This window comes from Microchirus variegatus, assembly GCF_963457635.1.
Source record: "Microchirus variegatus genome assembly, chromosome: 2".
Lineage (NCBI taxonomy): Eukaryota > Metazoa > Chordata > Actinopteri > Pleuronectiformes > Soleidae > Microchirus > Microchirus variegatus.
The window spans coordinates 34,227,846-34,249,232 of record NC_139803.1 but is presented as its reverse complement, the minus strand read 5'-3'; the positions used below and the strand labels follow the sequence as shown (position 1 = coordinate 34,249,232).

The 21,387-nt window shown below is 40.6% G+C and overlaps 2 protein-coding genes across 3 annotated transcripts in view; both read left to right on the top strand.

Moving 5' to 3' along the window:
- The window catches only part of prkcha (protein kinase C, eta, a), a 28,446-nt gene extending 24,089 nt beyond the window's left edge, over positions 1-4,357 (top strand). The window contains exons 13-15 of the mRNA XM_083910176.1: positions 1-189; positions 3,199-3,345; positions 3,859-4,357. Coding sequence (XP_083766302.1) covers positions 1-189; positions 3,199-3,345; positions 3,859-4,008 — 486 coding nt within the window. The 3' untranslated portion in view covers positions 4,009-4,357. The remainder of the gene's footprint in view (positions 190-3,198; positions 3,346-3,858) is intronic.
- Positions 4,358-8,627: 4,270 nt separating this feature from the next.
- On the top strand, positions 8,628-21,314 carry hif1aa (hypoxia inducible factor 1 subunit alpha a). 2 transcript variants are annotated; one of them, XM_083910393.1, is made up of 15 exons: positions 8,628-8,876; positions 14,757-14,947; positions 15,174-15,325; positions 15,823-15,907; positions 16,447-16,556; positions 17,088-17,287; positions 17,486-17,592; positions 17,711-17,858; positions 17,953-18,278; positions 18,389-18,582; positions 18,668-18,790; positions 18,890-19,125; positions 19,211-19,310; positions 19,402-19,516; positions 20,155-21,314. In XM_083910393.1, exons 1-15 carry the CDS (start codon positions 8,845-8,847, stop codon positions 20,316-20,318), a joined length of 2,283 nt encoding a protein of 760 aa, XP_083766519.1. In that variant the 5' UTR covers positions 8,628-8,844; the 3' UTR covers positions 20,319-21,314. The 2 variants fall into 2 exon arrangements, with proteins under 2 accessions (XP_083766519.1, XP_083766518.1); XM_083910392.1 differs by having other exon boundaries at positions 18,887-19,125.
- Positions 21,315-21,387: the final 73 nt, after the last annotated feature.

Genomic DNA, 21,387 nt, shown 5'->3' with positions numbered 1-21,387 from the left:
ATCCTCCAGGAGATGCTCTATGGCCCCTCTGTGGATTGGTGGGCTCTGGGCGTGCTGCTGTACGAGATGCTGTCGGGACACGCCCCCTTCGAGGCGGAGAACGAAGACGACCTCTTTGAATCCATCCTCAACGAGGAGATTGTTTATGCGCCGTGGCTCGGCACAGAAGCAGTGAATATACTCAAAGCTGTGAGTGTGCGTCCTTCACCTTTTGTTGCGTCCGGGGTTATTTGTCTCGAACAAAAAGAAATTAACGAGGGGTAAAAGTTGGATTAAAGCCAGGTATTTGCAGAAGCTTTTGTCTGCCTTTGTCCAGTACACTTAACAATTGCAGGAAATCCTTTTTCAGACTGACCTAATCATAGAGGAAATTGATCTCTCCGGGTTGTGACCAGCATTGTCACATGAGCCTGTTGTATACATATATATATATATATATATATATATATATATACATACATATACACTACCATTCTAAAGTTTGGGGTCACCTATACAATTTTTTTTTCATTAAAAGTCACACTTTTATTCATCAAAAGAGTTGCAAAATGAATAGAAAATACAGTCAAGACTTTGACAAGATTATAAATAATGATTTTTATTCAAAATAATCATTATGCCCTTTGCTCAAAGAACCAGAACAAGTGTTTTCAGCTGTGCTAACATAATTGCACAAGGGTTTTCTAATCATCCAATAGCCTTCTAATGCGATTAGCAAACACAATGTACCATTAGAACACTGGAGAGAAATGGGCCTCTATACACCTATGTACATATTCCATTAAAAACAGACGTTTGCAGCTAGAATAGTCGTTTACCACATTAACAATGTATAGAGTGGATTTCTCATTCATTTAATGTTATATTCATTGTATAAAAAAATGCTTTTCCTTCAAAAATAAGGCAATTTCTAAGTGACCCAAAACCTTTGAATGGTAGTGTATATAGATACGATTTGCACCTCTTTGATCAGAGATAGCTGTTCGCTGCCCTTTAGTCTGACGGACACTTTTACTGCCGAGTGAGTGTCAGCGCTGAAGATCTCTGCCAGCTGTTTGGCCCTGATCTCTTTCATAACTTTATCGAGGCATGGACGGCTGCCCGGCCGCAGCACGGGCTATAAATACGACACCTCCTCCTCCTCCTCCTCCCGCCGTTTCCTCCTCGAACGGTATTTGCTCCCCATTCTTATCCTCGCTGTGATTGCAGCATGCTTGACGAGACATCGAACCAATCTCCTCTCCCCTCCCCTGCTGATTTGTGTCGCTGTCGCCGGTGTCACATGCGGCGTAAAGATGAATGTCAGAGTGCATGGAGTGCACGGTGCACTGTAGGACTATTTATGTCGAAGGTTAATCCATTGCATGGTAACAAACAAGCCCATGTAGTTCAGGTGTTGCTGTATGTGGCTCGCTCTTCAATGGCCAACATGGAGATGGTTGGTTAGTTTTATATTACATATAAATATTAACTTGTTTTAGGGGTTTATGTAACGACGCTGTATAAACGGGTGGATTCTGGATCTGGATCTGGAGCTGATCTGGAAACAGCTGTATTTATTGTTGGTTTTCACACGCCTTTAAACGCAAACAAGCGTCCGCTGCATTAAAAGCGTTGTTAAATGAATTCACACAGCTTTGTGGAAGTCGTTCCGTGCGTCTCTGTCGAGAAATGTCAAGGCAGACGGAGGGCGAACGGCAACACTGTGCTGGTGAAACGGCTGCAAGTATGGAATTAGATTTGTGTCAATATTTTCAACACACAACACCACAAACAATAACAATGCCCAATTTGCAAATAAAATATTGTATTTTATTTGTTTGGGAATACACTTTTTGTTTGCAATGATTGGAATTTTGCTCCCTGATTTGTTCTTTGCGCTGTTAGCGATTCTGACCGTGGGCGGGCCTTAGGAAGCTGCCTGCTGATTGGCTACTGAGTTGTGGAGCGACAGCTCAACGAACCAGAAGTCGTCTAACTCTAACTGGCAAATACGATATACGACTGAGCATTTACAAAGAAATTAAAACAAATAAACTAGCAAATCCGCTCTAAAACGATTTTAAAAACAAACAAAAAAACTAAAACTAATGAAAAAACTGTAATAACTTAGCAGTAAATAATCATGAATGACTGTTTTCTGATTCCAGTCGTCTGCTGGTGTAATGGAAAACCTCTGTAAAAGTGCTGACTCGACATGCAGGGTGGTGAGGATGGATGGCAGCTGTGGAAACATGGCATCACATTCAGTGGAAGATTTTTTCTCTTCTTCTTCTTTTTTCTCTCGAGCTTGAACTGATTGCTGCCTGCAGGTCTGGAATTAATTGCACTTCAGGGACCACACTTGCGTTTAATGTGTTTTAACCTATTATCTGGCTTCAAGTCGTGTCATCAAAATAGGGGCCGTGCTGCTGCTGCTGCTGCTGCTGCTGCAAATCCCTGCAGGGACTCTGCATTAGCCTCAAACTGTTATGTTTATCTGCCCCCTATCTAAAAGAGTTCTCAGTGATATGGTAACCTGTGTCGAGCAGCAGGAGTCTGATTTTGGAGTTTTTGGAGTTCATCCCGTCCTCGCGGCCTTTTCGTCCTCTTCTCTGTGACGTAGTATTATGTCCTCTGTCCTCCTGACTTTTATTGACCAAGTGCTGTGTAATGTATGTTTTTTTTTACAGTTTTTGGAGCTCTCTTTTGAGAGACTTTGGTTTAATTGTTTAATGTGCAGACACTTGGCGGTCTTTTCTTCCCAGAAGCAAATTGAAGGAAAGTTGTTTAATCTTGTGTTTGTGTTGCATTGTGTTGGCCTCTCCCTTTTCCTTCTCCCAAACTATAAAAGGAGTAGTTCTCTGTTCTTTGTTGCTTTGTTGTGTCCAACACCAGGAAGCTGAAATTCAAGTTACGCTTTGTTGAGTCGCTTTCAACTGTGACCCACTTTACTCCCTCGCTCTGGGAGGTGTCAAACAGTTGAGGGTGTGTTTTGTCTCATGGCCATAGTCCAGATTGGATTACCTCCTAAAAAAAAAAAAAAAATGAATATCCAGTCTGATCTAGTTGGAGTGACAAATAATCTGCTGAAATCGGATCCTGCTTTGTTTGTGTTGCTCTCACTTTCAGTATATGTCCGTAAATTCTGATTTAGTCATCAGTGTCTGTGAATTCAGCTGTGTTTTTTTTGTGTGTTTTTTTTTTATGTTTTGGCAGCTCTTGACCAAAAACCCGGCGCGACGCCTGGGCTGCGTGACCTCCGAGGGCGGCGAGAGCGCCGTGACCAGCCACGCTTTCTTTGCCGACATCGATTGGGAGAAACTGGATCGAAAACAGATAGAGCCACCTTTCAAGCCCAGGATTGTAAGTCGCCTGATGAATAAAGACACGCAGCAGACATCGTGTTCTGTTTGAAATACACTACTGTTCAAAGAGTTTGGGGTCACTTAGAAATGTCCTAATTTTTGAAGGAAAAGCTCTTTTTTTCAATGAATATAACATTAAATTAATCAGAAATACACTCTATACATTGTTAATGTGGTAAACGACTATTCTAGCGGCAAACGTCTGGTTTTTAATGGAATATGTTCATAGGTGTATAGAGGCCCATTTCTCTCCAGTGTTCTAATGGTACACTGTGTTTGCTAATCGTGTTAGAAGACTATTGGATGATTAGAAAACCCTTGAAAACCCTTGTGCAATTATGTTATTCTATATTTTCTTTTAATTTTGCAACTCTTTTGATGAATAAAAGTGTGACTTTTAACGCAAAACACAAAACAATGGTATAGGTGACCCCAAACTTTTCAACGGTAGTGTATACACTAAAAAACTGAATTGATTTTGATTGATTAACGCTTGATTCTCGTCTTCCAGAAAACGCCTCAGGACGTCAACAACTTTGACCCAGACTTCACTCAGGAAGAGCCGACCCTCACGCCCATCGACGACCCCATGATCCCTCAAATCAACCAGGATGAGTTCTGCGACTTCTCCTTCACGTCGCCTGAGCTGCTCGACAGCTAAGAGACTCCGGGGGGGTTTGATGCGCCAGTCGCTTGTGAATTGGACAAAGACGGTTGCCGTGTACAGAGACAGGAAGGTGCACTCAAACAGACACTTGCTCAACAAGATCTGGTGCTATGCCCAGATAACTTTTAAGCACACCTTTAATTCCTGACAAACATGCACCATCACTGGCTTTGACGTTTATTTTTAACAGCACAACCATGCAAGTGTTTTTTTGTTTGTTTTTTTTGTACTTGACATGTCAGTTTGTTGTAAATTTGTTTGACTAAGTTGTACAGCATCAGAATTTTATTTTGAATTTTACCCTCGTTCAGAACTAAAATGAAAAAGCAGTTTTGGAGCGTGACGGTTCTGCGTGTGTTTCTTTTTTTTTTTTTTTTTTCAGAAAGAAAGAAGCCAGTTTTAGATGGAGGTTCCCAGAAAAAGTGAAGCTGCCAGTTTGAAAAAAATCATGGAAGAAATGAGTGAGCAGATGCAATAATTTCTCAGTGATGTCACCCTGTTCTGGAAAAATACAAACAGGCACACATACACCAACACACACTTGTCCGAGTCCCTGCACACAGTATATTGAACTGACCTTAATATTAAAAGTCAAGTCAACTTTATTGGGAGAGCACATTTAAAAACAACAGGAAAATGGTTAAATCCATCAATTTTCATAGGTAAATGCGAAAAGTTTAGTGGCGGATCCAGAAAAGGCTACTATCACCCTGGGTTTATAGTCAGGATTTTGGCCCTAAAATCTGTTATTAGACCTTCTACATGACTATTGGTCACAATTGGTCACACCAATTTCTAAAACATCTGTTTCAACAAGTCCACTTAATTCAATTAGCCACACACTGAGGATGACGCAAGATCCATGTGTGGCCGTGAGTCACGGCTGGCTGTGAAATACCCCGAAGTTTTGAGATTTCACCACAGCGTAACGTGAACAGGAGAAGGAGAAGAATTTGGTTCAGCTGTACTATGTGAGAATCTGTCTGAAGGTCATTTGGGTCTGCTGCTCTCGTCTTACTCTGCCCTCTGTCTCAACAAACACACAGTCCTTGAAAGCGTCCAGGTCCGTGGTCCAGACTGACCTGGGTAATGCCCACTCCCATGTGGCCGTTTTTTCAAACATGTAAATGTGTGTGAGTCGACTCTCAGAAGAACATCAAACGTTTAATCTCGCCGTGCTATAATATGAGCTTATCGTGCCGCTCATTTTCTTTTGAGAATAAACAGGAAACCTCACAGCGTCATTATTGCTCCTTTGCGACAGACACAGGAAGACGTATCGTGTCTTTTCTGCCACGTTTGTGCTGTCCCTATAACAAACTTTACAACCTTTAAAAAAAACAACAACAACAAAGAAGGGGAGTAAAAAAAAAAAAAAGGAACATTGAATTGTTTGGAATTTGCCTTGTGCTCAACCTGCTCAGACACAAACAACCCTGAGCTTCCACGAAGGAGATGGAGGCTTCCTGTTAGTTTGAGAAAGGAAGTCTTCAGGCTCTACATTGCATCTGCTTATCTCCTCAGCCCCTGATCCTGTGGTGTATTGTGCACCTAAATAATGCATTCTCTGTATTTTCACTGCAAAACAAAGAGCAGCGCTGCTAAAGTGAAGGATGTTCAGCATGTTTGAGTCGGCCAATGCTGCTGTTAAGTCTCTAGTTCACCTCTGTTTTTCAGACGAGCATGATAGGAATTTAAGAGCAACTCATCTACCTTAAGGTAGTGTTTTCGATACAAGGAGCGGGAAATTGGATTTTTTTTGTTTAGCCATTATTGTGGCTGTGTTTGGCAAGCTCTCCTTAGGTGATGTCTTGAATGAGAGGCGAGAGATTGAGGAGGCTTGTCTCAGCTTTCACTGCAGACTTAGGGATAGCTGCCAGCAGTGTGTGTGTGTGTGTGTGTGTGCTGATTGAGTCAGTGTTCGACCCTGCTGTCCTGCCTGTTTGATTGATATCTCAAAAGCAGCAGCAGCAGATCATGAAGAAGATGCTTCACAAACACATGCCTCAGTCCTCAGGTAAGCCCCCGCCCCCTTTTGTTGGATGTTGTTTTGTGACAGTGACATTGGCCATTATTACAATAATATCATTTCAACGTTTCCCTTTCACAGATGTGCTAACAGGATTATGACACCGCGTGCTGATGCGGGAATTTGCCAAACGACAGGTTGCTTCATCTTAAACCCGCCTTGCTCTTTTTTGAAGATGGCTGCCAAGGCTCGGATATCAAAACAAGTGCTGCCATGAACTCACTCGCCCTCTCTGATGCAACAGAGATCACAGACGAGGGTGTGGCGAGCGACCGAAGACAACTTCCAGACAATCGTAAAAAAAATCAGTCTTTGTGACTAAATAAATACACACTGAGTAATATTTGCAATCGCATGTGCAAATTCAAACTGTAGTACTGACATGTAATGTAGCCTGACCTCATTAATGCAGATTTGGTGGAAAAAAACAACATAATTTGCAGCTTCCTAAATGGAGGTGAATCATTAATTTACAGTACTGTTAAAGACATGCAGCTTCTTTTTCTCAGTTAGCTCTTAGAACACAGAGCATTTAGGCTGCAGTGGAGTGTCTTATACCCTTTTTTTTTTTTAAATATATGTTTTCAGTTTCACCAACTATATAAACACACCTGAGCAAAAGAGTACTAACTTTTTTTTCCATTTGTGAAATTTGGAAATACCTCACAGTCCAAAGACTCAGTTTATGAACAAAAAAAACAAAAAACGGTCTATTTTGTGGCTTCTGCACAATTATCGCTACGCTATATGTGACGTAAATGAATCATAACTTTGACTCAACAACACATAAGAAGACGAAAAAAAAACCAACACATTTGTTAAATGCCTGAAAATGTGAACTATAAACATACACCCCCCAGGATGTCCATATAAGGAGTTGTATATTATTCCCATGGTAATTTAACCTGCAGCACAAATCTGTGCTGTGTTAAAGTAACTGTACCCACAATTTAAATTCACATTATTAATGGCATAACGGTGTAAGTGAGTCGCAAACATTAAAGACATTAAAAGTCAGTTCCTATTTTAAATGTTGGACTGATCAGTGTTTGTCTTTCTCATAGATTTCTTTTTTTTCCAGTCCAACTCTGGTCTAAAAGCCTTAAAAAGTAAATTCACAAATGATGCTTTACAAGCCCCGTCTGCTTGTGCGTTTTTGAACTCCAGTCAATTCAAGAGTGTGCACTCACACTGAGGTGTTGTCCTGCACGGCCAACACTTCTGGGAAGTGACAACCCGTGCTCTGTTTGGTTGTATTTGCCAGATGTAACAGCGCAAATGTGTCGAGTGTGGGGATAAACAGGATTGTAAGGCAGTGTAGCATTACATGAGGCAGACGGTTGACTGAGAGCTGACTGTGCTCAGGGATATATTTTTCTTTCCCAAGCAAGAGCTGACATGTCACAGGTGACATGAATACCAACCAACATGTGAGCAACAGTGGTGAAAGAGAGAGAGAGAGAGAGGAGGAGGAGTCTGAGCGGGCAGAAGTCTCCAAAGCAGGACAGGAAAATTACCAAACCCATCTGCAAGCCAGAGAGAGTGAGTGGAGTGGAAGTGAAATGCCTCATCCTCACCAGTCTTGTATAAAGTACTTGTAATACTTGTAAAAGTGCAAGTATCTTACCAGAAAAGGACTCTAGTAGAAGTTGAAGTCACTTTTTCACCATTACAATCTCTTCTTCTTCTTCTGATTTTATTTGGTAGTAATGAGTAACAAAGATAGTTAGTGGAAAATGTAGTGCTGTAAAAGTAAAAGTTGCAAGAAATATAAATAACAAAGTAATTATATTTGCTTTCAATATATTTTTTTGTGAAAATAGTTAATTTAATAAGATGAGGAAAGATGCGGTGCCCCCTTGTGGCAAAAATCAGAAAAAATACTAATGCTCATTGTGATTTCTTCATAAATATATCAAATTATAGTTCTTTTTTATTGCATTCGTGAACACAACCGTTAGTGGTTGAATGTTATGCTTGATTAATTTCTGACTTCTCAGAGAAGAAGCCCAGTTAGCCGGCTCAAATTTGGCTTTAAAAAGGTGAATTCAGTGTATTACTTGCCACACAAAGATCTTCGAAACTATGTGTTTTCTCGTTTTTATGACAGTTGGACTAATACATGTGTTAAGCACTGTATATCATTAGAAGTAGTTTTTGTCTGTGTAAGATAAAAGCTGTTCAAGTTATTATCTGGTTTAAGATAAAAGTTATTGCTGTTACATAAACTGAAGTAAGGGGGGGGGGGGGGGGAAGGAAGGAATTAATCATAATTTGCACAAATTTCACCTTTGGTTGACAATTGTTGGTCAGGTTTAAAATGTGGGACCCATATAAACAGAGTGGTAAAGACTGGTTTAAAAAATATACGTAAATCTTGAGCACGAGGAGGTGAAAGAAAATCTGCAATTTGTTTTTGCGACCACTCCAAAATAAAAGCCCCCCCTGCCTTGTGTGAATGTTTGCTATGCGCGTGCCCGATGGAAAAAATAGGCATGTGACTGCGCGCTCCGGGGGAGGAGCCACAGAGCCAGTGCAGCATTGTCTCGGCTCGGAAAGTATCGCGTCTCCAGCGTGGCACTGAATGTGGACAAGACAAGAGGAGAAAACAAGCGACACTGAACGGATAAAAGCTCCATTTCTTTGACAAAACATACCCGCGGAGAACTCGTATGAGCATTGCTTAAGGATTTACGGAATCACATCGGTGGGAAAACAGCGGCATTTTGGTTTATTTCTCGTCGGGCCCGGACACAGCGGATATCGAGAGAGAGGCTCAACTCCGGCTCTTTCGTCCTGACATGGACACAGGAATTGTACCCGAAAAGAAAAGGTAACCCCAGCGCCAAGCTAATGCTACGTAGCACACCGTTTCGTTGTCAACGGGCCAGTTGGTTGTCTGTTGTGTGCTGATAACATTATCGCTGTGACGTTATGTGGCATCATTATCTCAAGGTTATCTGAGCGAGTTAGTTTGGACTGAACGTTCGTTAACAACGCAACTCCTTTAGCAAGCGGCTAGCTAGCTGACATGGAGCTCACCAAGAGCGATCAAGTGTTTATTTCTGAAGCTGTCAAAATCGACTAAACACTGCAGGTATGTACTATATCACGAATATGGTTTGTTTATGCTCATTAAATCAACTCCAAAGTTAATGTATTTTAAAAATGTTTTTAATCGCTCAGATTTCCGATACAATATAAGCAGTGTTTACTATTTCTTATGGATCAATGTGTGATCATATGCGCCCGATAAGTAGTGCATCGTTTGTTGTGTACAGTTAATATACCAACCCTGACAGTGTAAAGTGTCCATGTGACTTCGGTGTGCGGTGTCAATTGAAATATTTATGGTCCAGAGCAGACGGCCATGGGTTGAATTACATCTTTTAATTCTCTAAAGACGAATACAGGTCCATTGTTGGGTTTGATTATAAAACCGCTGCATGTTTGTGTCTGCCATAGAGGAGTGACATATAGTTTTCTAGAAGCATCTGGACACACAATGAGCGACAGTGTTTCCTGGTAATGATGCCTCATGTGCAGGGGACAGGCCAACATTTGTTTTCCTCACCTGGATTGTATAGATCAAGTTCAACTGATAACTTTTGTAATGCAGGTTGGACCTAAATTAGTTCTAATGAGTGCATTGCTCATTTATATTGTGATATGTTTATTTTATTGTATTTAAGATATTGCTAAAATGCTGTACCAAGATAACTCACCGACCAGCAGCTAGCACAATAATACATTTTAATTATAGTTTAATGTGGTTGGCGTTGACTTAAAGGTGTTATTAATCCTGCCCTACAACGGCTACTTACACATGGTTGACCTACATGGTGTCTTTTTGACATGCTTCAATCAATTCTCTGTAATAAGTAGAATAATTTACCTACCTGTAGATTATTATTTGGTGTTTTGTGTCATTGGCTGCACTTAATATATAGATATTGACGAGATTTTATTGAAATAGTTGGGGTCAAAGTTTACCCCTCCCTTACAAACCAGTCTTGGTTCCACTTAACTGACTGAAATTCAATTAGTTGGACAAGATCATCCTGATAGTAACATCAGTGTTGGCCCACAGACTTGTTTAGAAAATACAGGTTATATTATTGACAGATTAGAATCAGCAGAGTTGTAAAAACAGAGGGGCACTGTGATTCCTCTGGTGTTAGTTTGGGGTAAAATAGTAATTAAATTATTTCACACAAGATGGTAATAGAAAGATTCATTATATATATATATATATGTCTTAATTGTAAACTTAAAATACTATATTTGTACAAATGTTTTCCTCTTGGTTCAATAGATACATGCATGTTTTCTTTGTCGTTTTAATTGTCCAGCTGTTTTTGAATTTTGGAGCTGTGATTATGGTGTATTTCGATTTTTTTTTTGTTATTGTATATTGCACCCAATTGCCAAGTGGTCTTCACTGTCTCTCTGACAAACTGACGTTTAAGCACTTGGAAATGTGTAGGTAACATCCTGTTTGGTTTAAGTGTTGTGTTTTCACTTTTTATCTCAGTCTGAAATCCAAAGTTGTGGTCTAGTTGGACGTGGTTTCAACAGATCTCTGTGAGGTGCCATGGTATTATTTCCGTCTCATCTTTTAATCACTAGGGCCTGACGTCAAAAGGAGTGGCCAAATGTGTGTAGCAATTCCCTGGCTATAAAATTGCAGGTTGCCCTGAGACATTCAACTGCAATTACTCCTTATTTACAGACTAGTTAAAACTTGAGTCAGAAATGTTGCTGATGCAATGTGCAGATCTGTATTGTGTGTGTGTAGATATATTTCCAAATTATCCATTGGAATTTTCTGAATATAGCCAAAAAAGTGAATGTGCACCGATGATTTATGAGATATTTCTGTGCATGCTGTCTGACTATTAAAGACTGTTAAATAATGTGTAGTGGTCATCATAATTATAGTCAAAGTCTTTTAAGAGCAAATGAGATGACTGGTTGATAATAAAGCAAGGATGTTTTTCACTAGAAAGGCTCTACATCCTGTCAGAAAACAGATTCTTAATGCAAAATTAATGTTCTACATAATAAATAAATAAGTACACATTCCACTCATAATGCAGAGTCTCATAAACAATGCCTGGAAGGAAGTGTAATTTGCAGAAGTATCTGCAGTGTCTCCCCTCATCCTGAATTCTTCGTCATCAGTTGCATTGTTGTAATTCTTACTACACACTTAATTTTTGAAGATTTTTTAATGTTTATTACACACTACAGTATTTCCACATTTCTTCTCACTTTTATGCATCAGATTCATGTATTATTTGGCTTACTTAACTGGCCTTGTCTATTTGAATATGAAATAACTATGATTTGAAATATAGAGGTTTGTATGTGCTGCTGCTGCTGCAACAACAGAAAAACGGCCTTATTTGTTATGCTTTTATTATAAGGATCCTAATATAACCATAAAAATATAAGTATTCCACAGATGTAGCTTTGTTAGTGGTATCCCCCTCCTGTGCTTTGCCTGAATAAGTTAAATGTTTGACCAGTTGGAGCTGATATGTAAAATGTTTAAAGTTAAAGTTGTGTGACTCAAAGTAGAGAGACTTGTTAGTCTCTTTTTAGGACTGGGGCTGTGGTACATGAGCCAAACAAACAGACCACACAGGATGAGGTAATGTGACATTAGTTACATTAGTGTAACTAATTTCCACCAAAGGGAACTTGGCTTGTAACTGGAGGGTTGCTGGGCATGGCATCTCTGAGCAAGGTACCTAGTCCCCATTGCTCCCCATTGATTTTGGTTAATTGGACACTCTTATGTTTCCCTAGCCACAGGGTGGCCCTATCCAGCAGACTCCTGTCCCAACTCTGGATAATTGGGGGGTGTGGTTGCATCAGGGAGGGTATCTGGCCTAAAATCTCTGCCAAGAAAATATAATTATAATCTTGAGCATGTTTACCAGGCCTGTACCTTCCAGCACTGAAAGTAGTCAAATTGTATTGTTCTAAATTAGCAAATTATTATTTACGTCTCATGGTCTTTATCAGTTTAAAGTAATGCACAGATCACCAAATAATCAAACAAAAACTATACCTTTCATCACCACAGAGTTACCGATATTGTCGTCACAGATCTCCAGCTTATTTACATTAAATGACTATATTATTTGTTGAGTTGCTGAACATAAAAACCATAAACATGAATATAAGACGGAGTGTATTCTAACAGTGTTGACAGAAAAAACATTTCTGTAGTGTAGTCGGTCAGCCCTGACGAACCGTATACTCGAGCAATTGGGGCAAAGCGGTCCACGGTGATTTTTCTTGTGCACTAGTTTGTACTCAAAATGTTTACACTCTAATTCTGATTAAAAGCAAGTAAATGAAACTGTAATTGAAACCTAAAATATTATTCTTGTATGCAATGTAAAGGACTGTTGGCCATGCATCTCCATGTTATCTAATAGGCTTATGTAACCATGGCCTCACTGCCCGTCTTTGTTTTGACATCAACAAAACCATTTTTCACTGCATGTTTAATTTATACATGAAAGCAGTGAGTAAGCACGGTATCATATAAAAGCAATTTATTATTCAACAATTATTCAGACACTTAAAATGACATAAAGGCACAGACAGTCCTCGCCTTAGATAGCTGGGTAACTTAAGTGTAATTCAATAGCTGAGGTGTTTTTCTCACAGTTTGATTGTATCATGATACAATCTGCAAATAATGCAATTTGATAGTATCAATAATTTTGGCTTTATTTTCCCCTTTAAACCAACATTCAACGATGCATTTCTTGAGACAAGCCATATTTCCTAAATCATTGCATGTCACATGTTCACGTCACATACGTTTAGCTGCCAAAATATATATTTTTTTAACTTTGCCTAGTCAGTGATAACTGAGCTAATGTTGTGAGAACATTAAATGCTGAGTAATGAAGCTTCTCAAAACAGGACAGATCAGTCTTATCAAAACCCTGTATTCCAGATAATGGTGGATAAACACAACTTCCCGCTACTTTGTTGTGTTGTTATTCTGCTTGTGATGATGAATGGGGGCTATTAATGTGACTATAATCTGGATAGAGTAGAATCCAGGTTAAAACATGTTTAAATGACAGTATGCAAATATACATCGCCCAAAAAAAATCTGTGTTACACTTGCTGTTGTCGGTCACCTCATGTGGGTTAGATTGGACTTGTGCGTTTCTACCTGAAACACATTTTTCCTCCTGCATTGTTTGAACACTTCCCTCTTGTGCAGTTTATTCCAGTGTAACCTTGTTAGGAAGCGCTCCAGCAGTTCTTTAATTTTTGTTTTTTTTCCTTTTTTGATTTGTAGGCATTTTTCACTTCACACAAAGGACGTGTCTTTGTCAGGTGATTGAATACACGATAGCTTCATTTTCTTGTTTGTGGGCTTCAAATAACAATATGGCCTTGGTCGGGGCTTTGTCCACAATAGATCAATTCCAATTAGGTATACATTTCCAAGCCAAGGGCTTTTTGAAGTGGCATTCATTTTATTATGCAGCTTGAGTTTCATCTAAAATAAATTTAAGATAATAATAGTCATCGAATAGTGGTTCCGAGATGTTTTTGTGTAGATTTAACGTTCACATTGACTTTTGTAATAATATTAGAGATTGAACCACCTGATGAGCCATTTATATCTGCTGTGATGTAAAATAAAAAAAGTCAAATCAGTGCTTTGTTTACAAACTAGAGAGATATTTGATGAGATATGAATTACATGAGATAATTAAGAGTAAAGTTAAGAAATTTGGTTTGAGGAATCCAATGACGGTATAAATATTTTTGGTGTAACATGGTGCATGTATACAAGCATTTATGATGGCAAAATAATAGAGAATTAAATTAAATTCAAAGTTAATTTAAGACTCACAAGATGGGCCCATAGCAGATAAAAAATATATGATTAAAAGTAGTAAATGATCACAATTCCACATAATTAATCAGTTACCATCATACTTTTTCACCAATATTTTCCTCACCCGAATGAGTAATAAAAGGAGGGCTCCTCTTGCGGCTGGTGAAGGCAGGAAATGATCAGTAGATAGATATTTTCATAGTCATCCAGGTGACGCATAAAACTATACACCTGTTTTCTCACATTGCCAGACATGAAGGGACACCAGGCACAAAAAGTTAACTGGCACTCCTGACCACCTGAAGCAGCAGCCTCACAACATCATTGTAAGCCTCCATGAGCTTCCACCAAACTGCACGAAAGATGTGTCGTGTACACAATATGTATTTATTTGTCCTTGTAGAAGCCTCCATAGTGTCTTACTGATGTCTGTGTCCCTCCTTGGTTGGTGTGCATATTAGTGCCAGTGCTCTCATTCACCTTTCTGTACATGAGTTGAACCAGGTTTGTAATTGTCACAATAATCTGTGTTGTGCTGGAGCTTGAATTCATTTCCGTCCTCCTCCATTCAATCACTCTGAGGGGGTGGACTCCATTTCTTTTGGTCAGGGGCCAATAAGACACTCTCATTTAGCAGTGTATGTAAGTGAGTCTGGTGGGGGGGGGGGGGGGGGTTGCACACGGCGGCACACGGCTGTGAGCGGACTCCACCGTGTGCAGCCATTCCCCCATGACAGGCTATGGTCAGGAAGGAGGGATGTCTGCATTTATAGTGGAAATGGAACCAGTTTATCATAAGTCTATAGCTGACCCATCTCTCTCCCGCAGAGTGACCTCGGAGCGGAGGAAGGAGAAGTCGAGGGATGCGGCGCGATGCCGCCGTGGGAAGGAGTCGGAGGTGTTCTACGAGCTGGCCCAGCAGCTGCCTCTGCCCCACAGCGTCACCTCCAGCCTGGACAAGGCCTCCATCATGAGGCTCGCCATCAGCTACCTGCGTGTTCGGAAGCTGCTCAACCCTGGTCAGTATTTTTATTTATTGTCCCAGAATTGGAGAAAGTAGATTTGGCACGCATATGCATTTTTGTCAGTTAAGAATCAATGATAGTTGAAAATATGCAGCTATTTTAGTAAGTGCAGAGGACGGAAAGAGTGGTTAAGATAAATACTGAGTCAGTTGCTGCAAGAAATGGCACAACTTACCCCATCTTTCTCCATCTTCCTTCACTCCTCTGTCATATCCTCCAGATGAACCAGTGGCAGAAGAGGAGACAGAGCTGGATATCCAGCTGAACAGCTCCTACCTTAAGGCTCTGGATGGCTTCCTTCTGGTGCTGTCTGAAGATGGAGATATCGTTTATATCTCTGAGAATGTCAACAAATGCCTTGGGATGGCACAGGTTAGTCAGAGTTAAAAAAAACTTTTTGCAGCCTAGAGATTGATGAGATAGTGAATATTATAGAGAGCTTTTTTTATACAAAATAAATATTTATCTTGCATTGTTATTGAACAAAATATTAAAATGTTTACCCTGTATACCCTGCATCTACAATCTGAATATATTTACATAAAGACATAACATATGTGCACGTGTAGTACACGTTGGCTCCAGCTCCCTGCGACCTTCATGTGAAGGATAAAGTGGTCAACAATGAGTGAACCTGCGAGTCACATGTCGACCCTGCACAGTATAGGAGAGTGTTGTCACTTTTAAAAAGCAGTTAAAAACTTCTCTTTTAATCATGATTAGTTAGCATTTAGTTAGACTAGGGTTCTTATTGTTTTAATCATTTTTATTGAGTTTTATTTTTGGTTTAAACTATCAGTATTTTATGTATTTGACAAATAAAATGTACTCACTTGTGTGCAATTCTGTGCTCCCTCTGTTTGCTGCAGTTTGACCTGACCGGACACAGTGTGTTCGACTTCACGCATCCCTGTGACCAGGAGGAGCTGCGAGAGATGCTCATCCACAGAACAGGTCGGACATGTTCTATAATGGCACTTGTAGAACATGGAGACACAAACAGTACACACAAACACTTATCGGCAGGAAATCAAGTTTGTCAAGTTCTAATAAAGAAAGCATCAGAACTACTTAAATACTTGGAACAACATCACTAGCGCATGCACCGTTTAGCTTGCACGCCACCAGTTAGCCTTGCTTCGTGTCTGGAGAGATGGGATAGAATTTAATTATAAAGTCATTTAGCTAAAGCTATCTACTTTCCAGCATATTCTGTGACTGGTCACAATGAGGTCACATTGCATTTTCTGTTGGCCACTACTTCCTTTTATATATCCTGCTGTAGCTATAATGCAGCTGTTTTATCAGCTACACAGTCTAAACTGTATGCAAATGAAATATAACGGTAAAATTCTGCACACACACACCAGTGAGCCACAACATGGAAAGCTGTGACTCCTTTCACTGTTATGGCCGATCAGTGGATGTCTGTCGAAATAGAGGATGTTTGCCCTTTTTAAATGGCGACTCTCTTCCTCCTCGTGTGGTTTCAGGCTCCAAGAAGAACAAGGAACCAAACACCGAGCGCAGCTTTTTCCTCCGCATGAAATGTACTCTGACAAGCAGGGGCCGCACTGTCAATGTCAAGTCGGCGACATGGAAGGTTAGTCCCACTGGAATCGCCGGGGAAATGTATTCTTAGCCTTGTATCAGAGGTAACCTTTTCAGAAAACTCATTCACCTTTCAACAATGACATGGATAACCTACTTCCAGGATATGGAGCATGTCAAATAATTTATTTGTTTAAATGTTTATTCAGTTAAAGAGAACAAATGGACACAAGGAAATGCATAATACAAAAAGTTACCGTTGGAAGACGGAGAGAAGTGATAGCAGCAACTTTCTCATTGTAACACAATCATTTTTGTTACAACACAAAATGTGACATAGGATCAGATTATCACATCTTTACAGCATATGTAGGTTGAAACTAGGGATGCACAATATCGACATTGGCAGATATTGACAATCTTATACATCCACACTCCCATTTGTAGTAACGTAGATACTTGATAATGTCTCCCACGTAAAAAGGAAAGAGAAGTATCAAAGTTATTTTTGAAGATAAGAACTAATTTTAACCATGGGTTCTGGAAATGGAAATAAATGACTCCCTGTGTTACCTCTCCTCAGGTTCTCCACTGCTCTGGTCATGTTCGTGTTTATGAAGCCGACACTGAAAAGACCAACGGGAGCACAGAGCCGCCCGTCCCTCACCTGGTTTTGATCTGTGACCCTATTCCCCACCCTTCCAACATCGAGGTCCCCCTGGACACCAAGACCTTCCTCAGCCGCCACACGATGGACATGAAGTTCACATATTGTGATGAGAGGTGAGTTTGCTGGTCGAAGTGATTATTATGTGTCTAAGAAGCTTACCGCCATTCAGCTTCTTAAATGTGATGTACCTTTCTATTATTGTCACGGTTGTCATCAGCACGGTCATACAGAGCCACCTAGTGTTCAGTGTAGATACTACAGGAACTTGACTTTGAAATTTCTGTAAAGACATTTTTTTTTTGCTTGTCTAGGATCACTGAGCTCATGGGTTATGATCCAGAGGACCTACTGAATCGTTCCGTGTATGAGTACTATCATGCTCTGGACTCGGACCACCTTACTAAGACTCACCATAACCGTAAGTAGAAGACTTGCAACCTTTAATGTCTCTTTTTAAAGTTGTTACATTTTTACTTTTAGGCAAATATCAAAGTCTAACTCTAAATTCACCCCTTTTTTCCCCTTTTTACTTGTAGTGTTTGCAAAGGGCCAGGTGAGCACAGGACAGTACCGTATGTTGGCCAAGAGAGGAGGCTTTGTGTGGGTGGAAACTCAAGCCACTGTCATCTACAACAACAAGAACTCCCAACCACAGTGTGTTGTCTGCGTCAACTTTGTGCTCAGGTAATAAAGAGTCACTTTAGTCAGTCAGTGTTTGTCAGAGAAGTATGATTTTTATATCGGATTAACTCTGCCATGTCTTTGTCCTCTGCTACAGTGGCATCCAGGAGGAGAAACTAATCTTGTCACTGGAGCAGACTACAGATGAGAATCTTGTGAAGGAGGACGAGCAGGAACTGGTGCTGGAGGTGAAGAAAGAAAAGGCTGTTGTGGTGGACAGCAGCCTGCCTGACATGTCTCCAACCCTACTGAAGGAGGAGGAGGAGGACAACGTGCCTGAGCTGGACGTGATCAAACTATTCACTCGGGCTGTCGAGACCAAGCCAAGCTTGTATGACCAGCTCAAAGGGGAGCCTGAGGCCCTCACCTTGCTGGCCCCGGCTGCTGGAGACACAATCATTCCCCTGGATTTCAGCTGCCCTGGTTTGTGATCTTGTTTCCCACCACTTGATCGTCTCCATGGCGAAAATGAAGTATCTATGTCAACCTAAACCACTGTAACTCTCCTCTGTTCTGTCATTTTTCAAATTCAGAGATTCAGCTGCTGAACGACGTCCCTCTCTACAACGACGTAATGCTTCCCTCCTCGGGCGACCAACTGGCTCTGCCTCTTTCCCGCCTGCCATCCAGCGAGCCTCTCTGTCTCACCACCACCACCTCTGAGTCAAAGCCCCAGAGCTTTGCCCCAGCTCCGTCCTCTGCAGAAAACAGCCATAACACCACAGGGGTAAGACTTGAGGGGCCGTAATACAGAATACACTGTAAATGTGTTAAAGAGGGAAATAATAACCATTCACTTATGCTCTCTGTAGACTGTCACTCCATTGGGCTTTTGTTTACCCATGGACTCCGATATGAGCTCAGACTTCAAACTTGACTTGGTGGAAAAGCTTTTTGCCATTGATGCAGAGCCCAAGACTCCCTTTACCACACAGGTAAAAACACCAGGAGATACTGAGACTTCTTAAATTGCTCTGATTCAGTAAAACGTTCTCGCTCTGAATTCTATTGACTTTTTCCCTCCCCTCAAGGAGATGGAAGATTTGGACCTAGAGATGCTAGCTCCCTACATCCCCATGGATGATGACTTTCAGCTGCGCAGTATGACCCCGGATGAGCCTCTATCACTCCAGAGTTCTCCGGTCCACATCACACAGGATGTCGGCAGCTATCCCAGCTCCCCGTTCAGTTCACTGAGCAGTTGCACTGCTTCTCCGTCTCCACCTGAGTCTGTAAACTCCCCAATTCCTGCTCCCAGCATTGCCAAAATGTAAAAAAATAAAAAGCTCTATACAGTATTACTCAATGTCATCACCTTTTTAGGGTTAAATATAATAATACCCTTTGTTCTGCAGAAGCCCACATTTGGACAAAGAAATCTCACTCAGGACCTTGGCGACTCAAAACGCACAGCGCAAAAGAAAACTTTGTGACCTAAAAGAGATGACTGAACAGGTACGTTCTTATAAACGTTATAAACCAAACATGGTTTATTATGGAGTATATAAGTATGAAGAGTTTGAGCATACGTGTCTGGTTTTTGCAGAGAAGTTTGCTTCATGAGCAACTGGATCAGGGCAAAAAGCTGAAAGCTGCCAATTTGGGATCAACCACCACCAACTCCACCACCACCACCACCACCATACTCCTGCTGCCTTCAGGTAAATTCACTCCATCTGTGATCATCATTATTTTTTATCTTGCTTTGATTTCTTTAGCCAGGTTATTGACACAGTTCTATGGTGGTATGTAGAGCTGCAACTATCAATTATTTTCACAGTTGTTTGGGCCATAAAATGTCCACTGATCAGTGTTTGTCAAACCTGAAAATGATGATATTCTTGAATGTCTTGTTTTGTCCACAAACCAAAGTGATTAGATTTTTGATTTCTTTGTTATGTGGAGCAAAGAAACGAAGAAAATATTCACAAGCTAAAACAATCAGAAATGTTGTTTTAATCATGAAAGAAGCATCAAACCAATTATCAAAATAGTTGATGGTTAATTTAGTAATCGATTAATAATCAATTAATTGTCTCAGCTCTAGTGAAGACCACAATTTCAACAATGCTTTGGTTGATGGTGAAAAGAAATGCCTGTTACTTTTGTCTAAAATACGGCGACCTGTGTCCAGCGCTCCCATCGCATCACATATGTCTAAAATGATCCCGAGTCGCGATAGACGTGATTGGCGTGGAGCAATGTGACAAACCACGATCGTTGTGTCCACAGCATCCGACTGCTACCTGAAGCAAGTCAACCGAAGAATCTAAATTCTGATGTGTTTTCTCTATTTTAGATGTGGCGAGTCGCCTGCTCGGCACCACTTCAGAAGGCAGCGGCTCTCTCTTCTCCCTGCCACAGCTCACCCGCTACGACTGCGAGGTGAACGCCCCCGTGCAGGGCCGCCAGTACCTGCTGCAGGGGCAGGAGCTGCTGCGCGCACTGGACCACATTAACTGAGGCAATGCTTACTTTGCTTTACTGTTGGACAAGACTGGACACTAGTTTCTCTCTCTCTCTCGCTCTCATTGTCACTCCCCTCTCAAAGACCCTCGCCCTTCACTTCCCCTTATTTATCTGTATGAATTTGATAATAGTTTGGCTGCCGTTTGTGCACATCATGTGATATCTGCAGCATTCCACAGTGACAAACACCATAGCAGCGTCTGGGTTTTTGTGCAAGGTATTCAGGCATCATGAGTTGTCCACTTGTTTTGTTTTTTTTCTTGCTCTCTCTTCCGGAGAGTCTGTCAGCAGCACACAGCTCCTCGATAGATGACCCTTTCCCAGCAGGTCAACACAGAACCTGGCGCTACTGCCAGCAGTGTATCCGTAAGCTTCAGTCGCACAATTTATATTTTCTTAAAGAAAAAAATATTACCAGCAATATATATTAAGTCTTTTTAAAGTAGTTTTAATGGGATTTGAACAATTTTATTTTTTTCTTCCCATACTTGTATGTTGTAGTACTTGTACCAAGATGTCTCTAGTCTAAAAGTATGAAAATAATGTTTAAATGTTGTCATTTAATAGCGTTCAGTCTTTGGGATAAATACATTTAACTGTGTAGCAGCCCAGTACATGTCACTTTATTACTTTACTGTAAGTGTGTGTTACTGTACATATACCAGGGATATTTCAATTTATTCGATATGGCTTCACCGCTTTGACTCGTACTCGAAAAAGATAGCTCACGACTTGTTTGCTTCTCGTGGAGGACATTTTTTCCATTTTTCTCTCAACATGAAGTGACTTCATGTTTCAGATTTTTACTGCGTGGCATAATCAAAGCTGTTTGAAACAAACAAAAAAGTGGATTTGCAACGATTCAGATTTTACATGTATGATTAATGTCAAAGTAGCATTGGTGAATTGTCAAACTTGTTTGCTCAGTTTAATAGTAGTCAGTTTAATACCATCGCTCCATGCCACATTGTCTCACGCTTCTTGTTGCTGTCTAACATTAAATACATTTAATAAAGTGCACTGTTTCCAGTTCTGATTAACTCCTTTTAACACATTGTTTTAG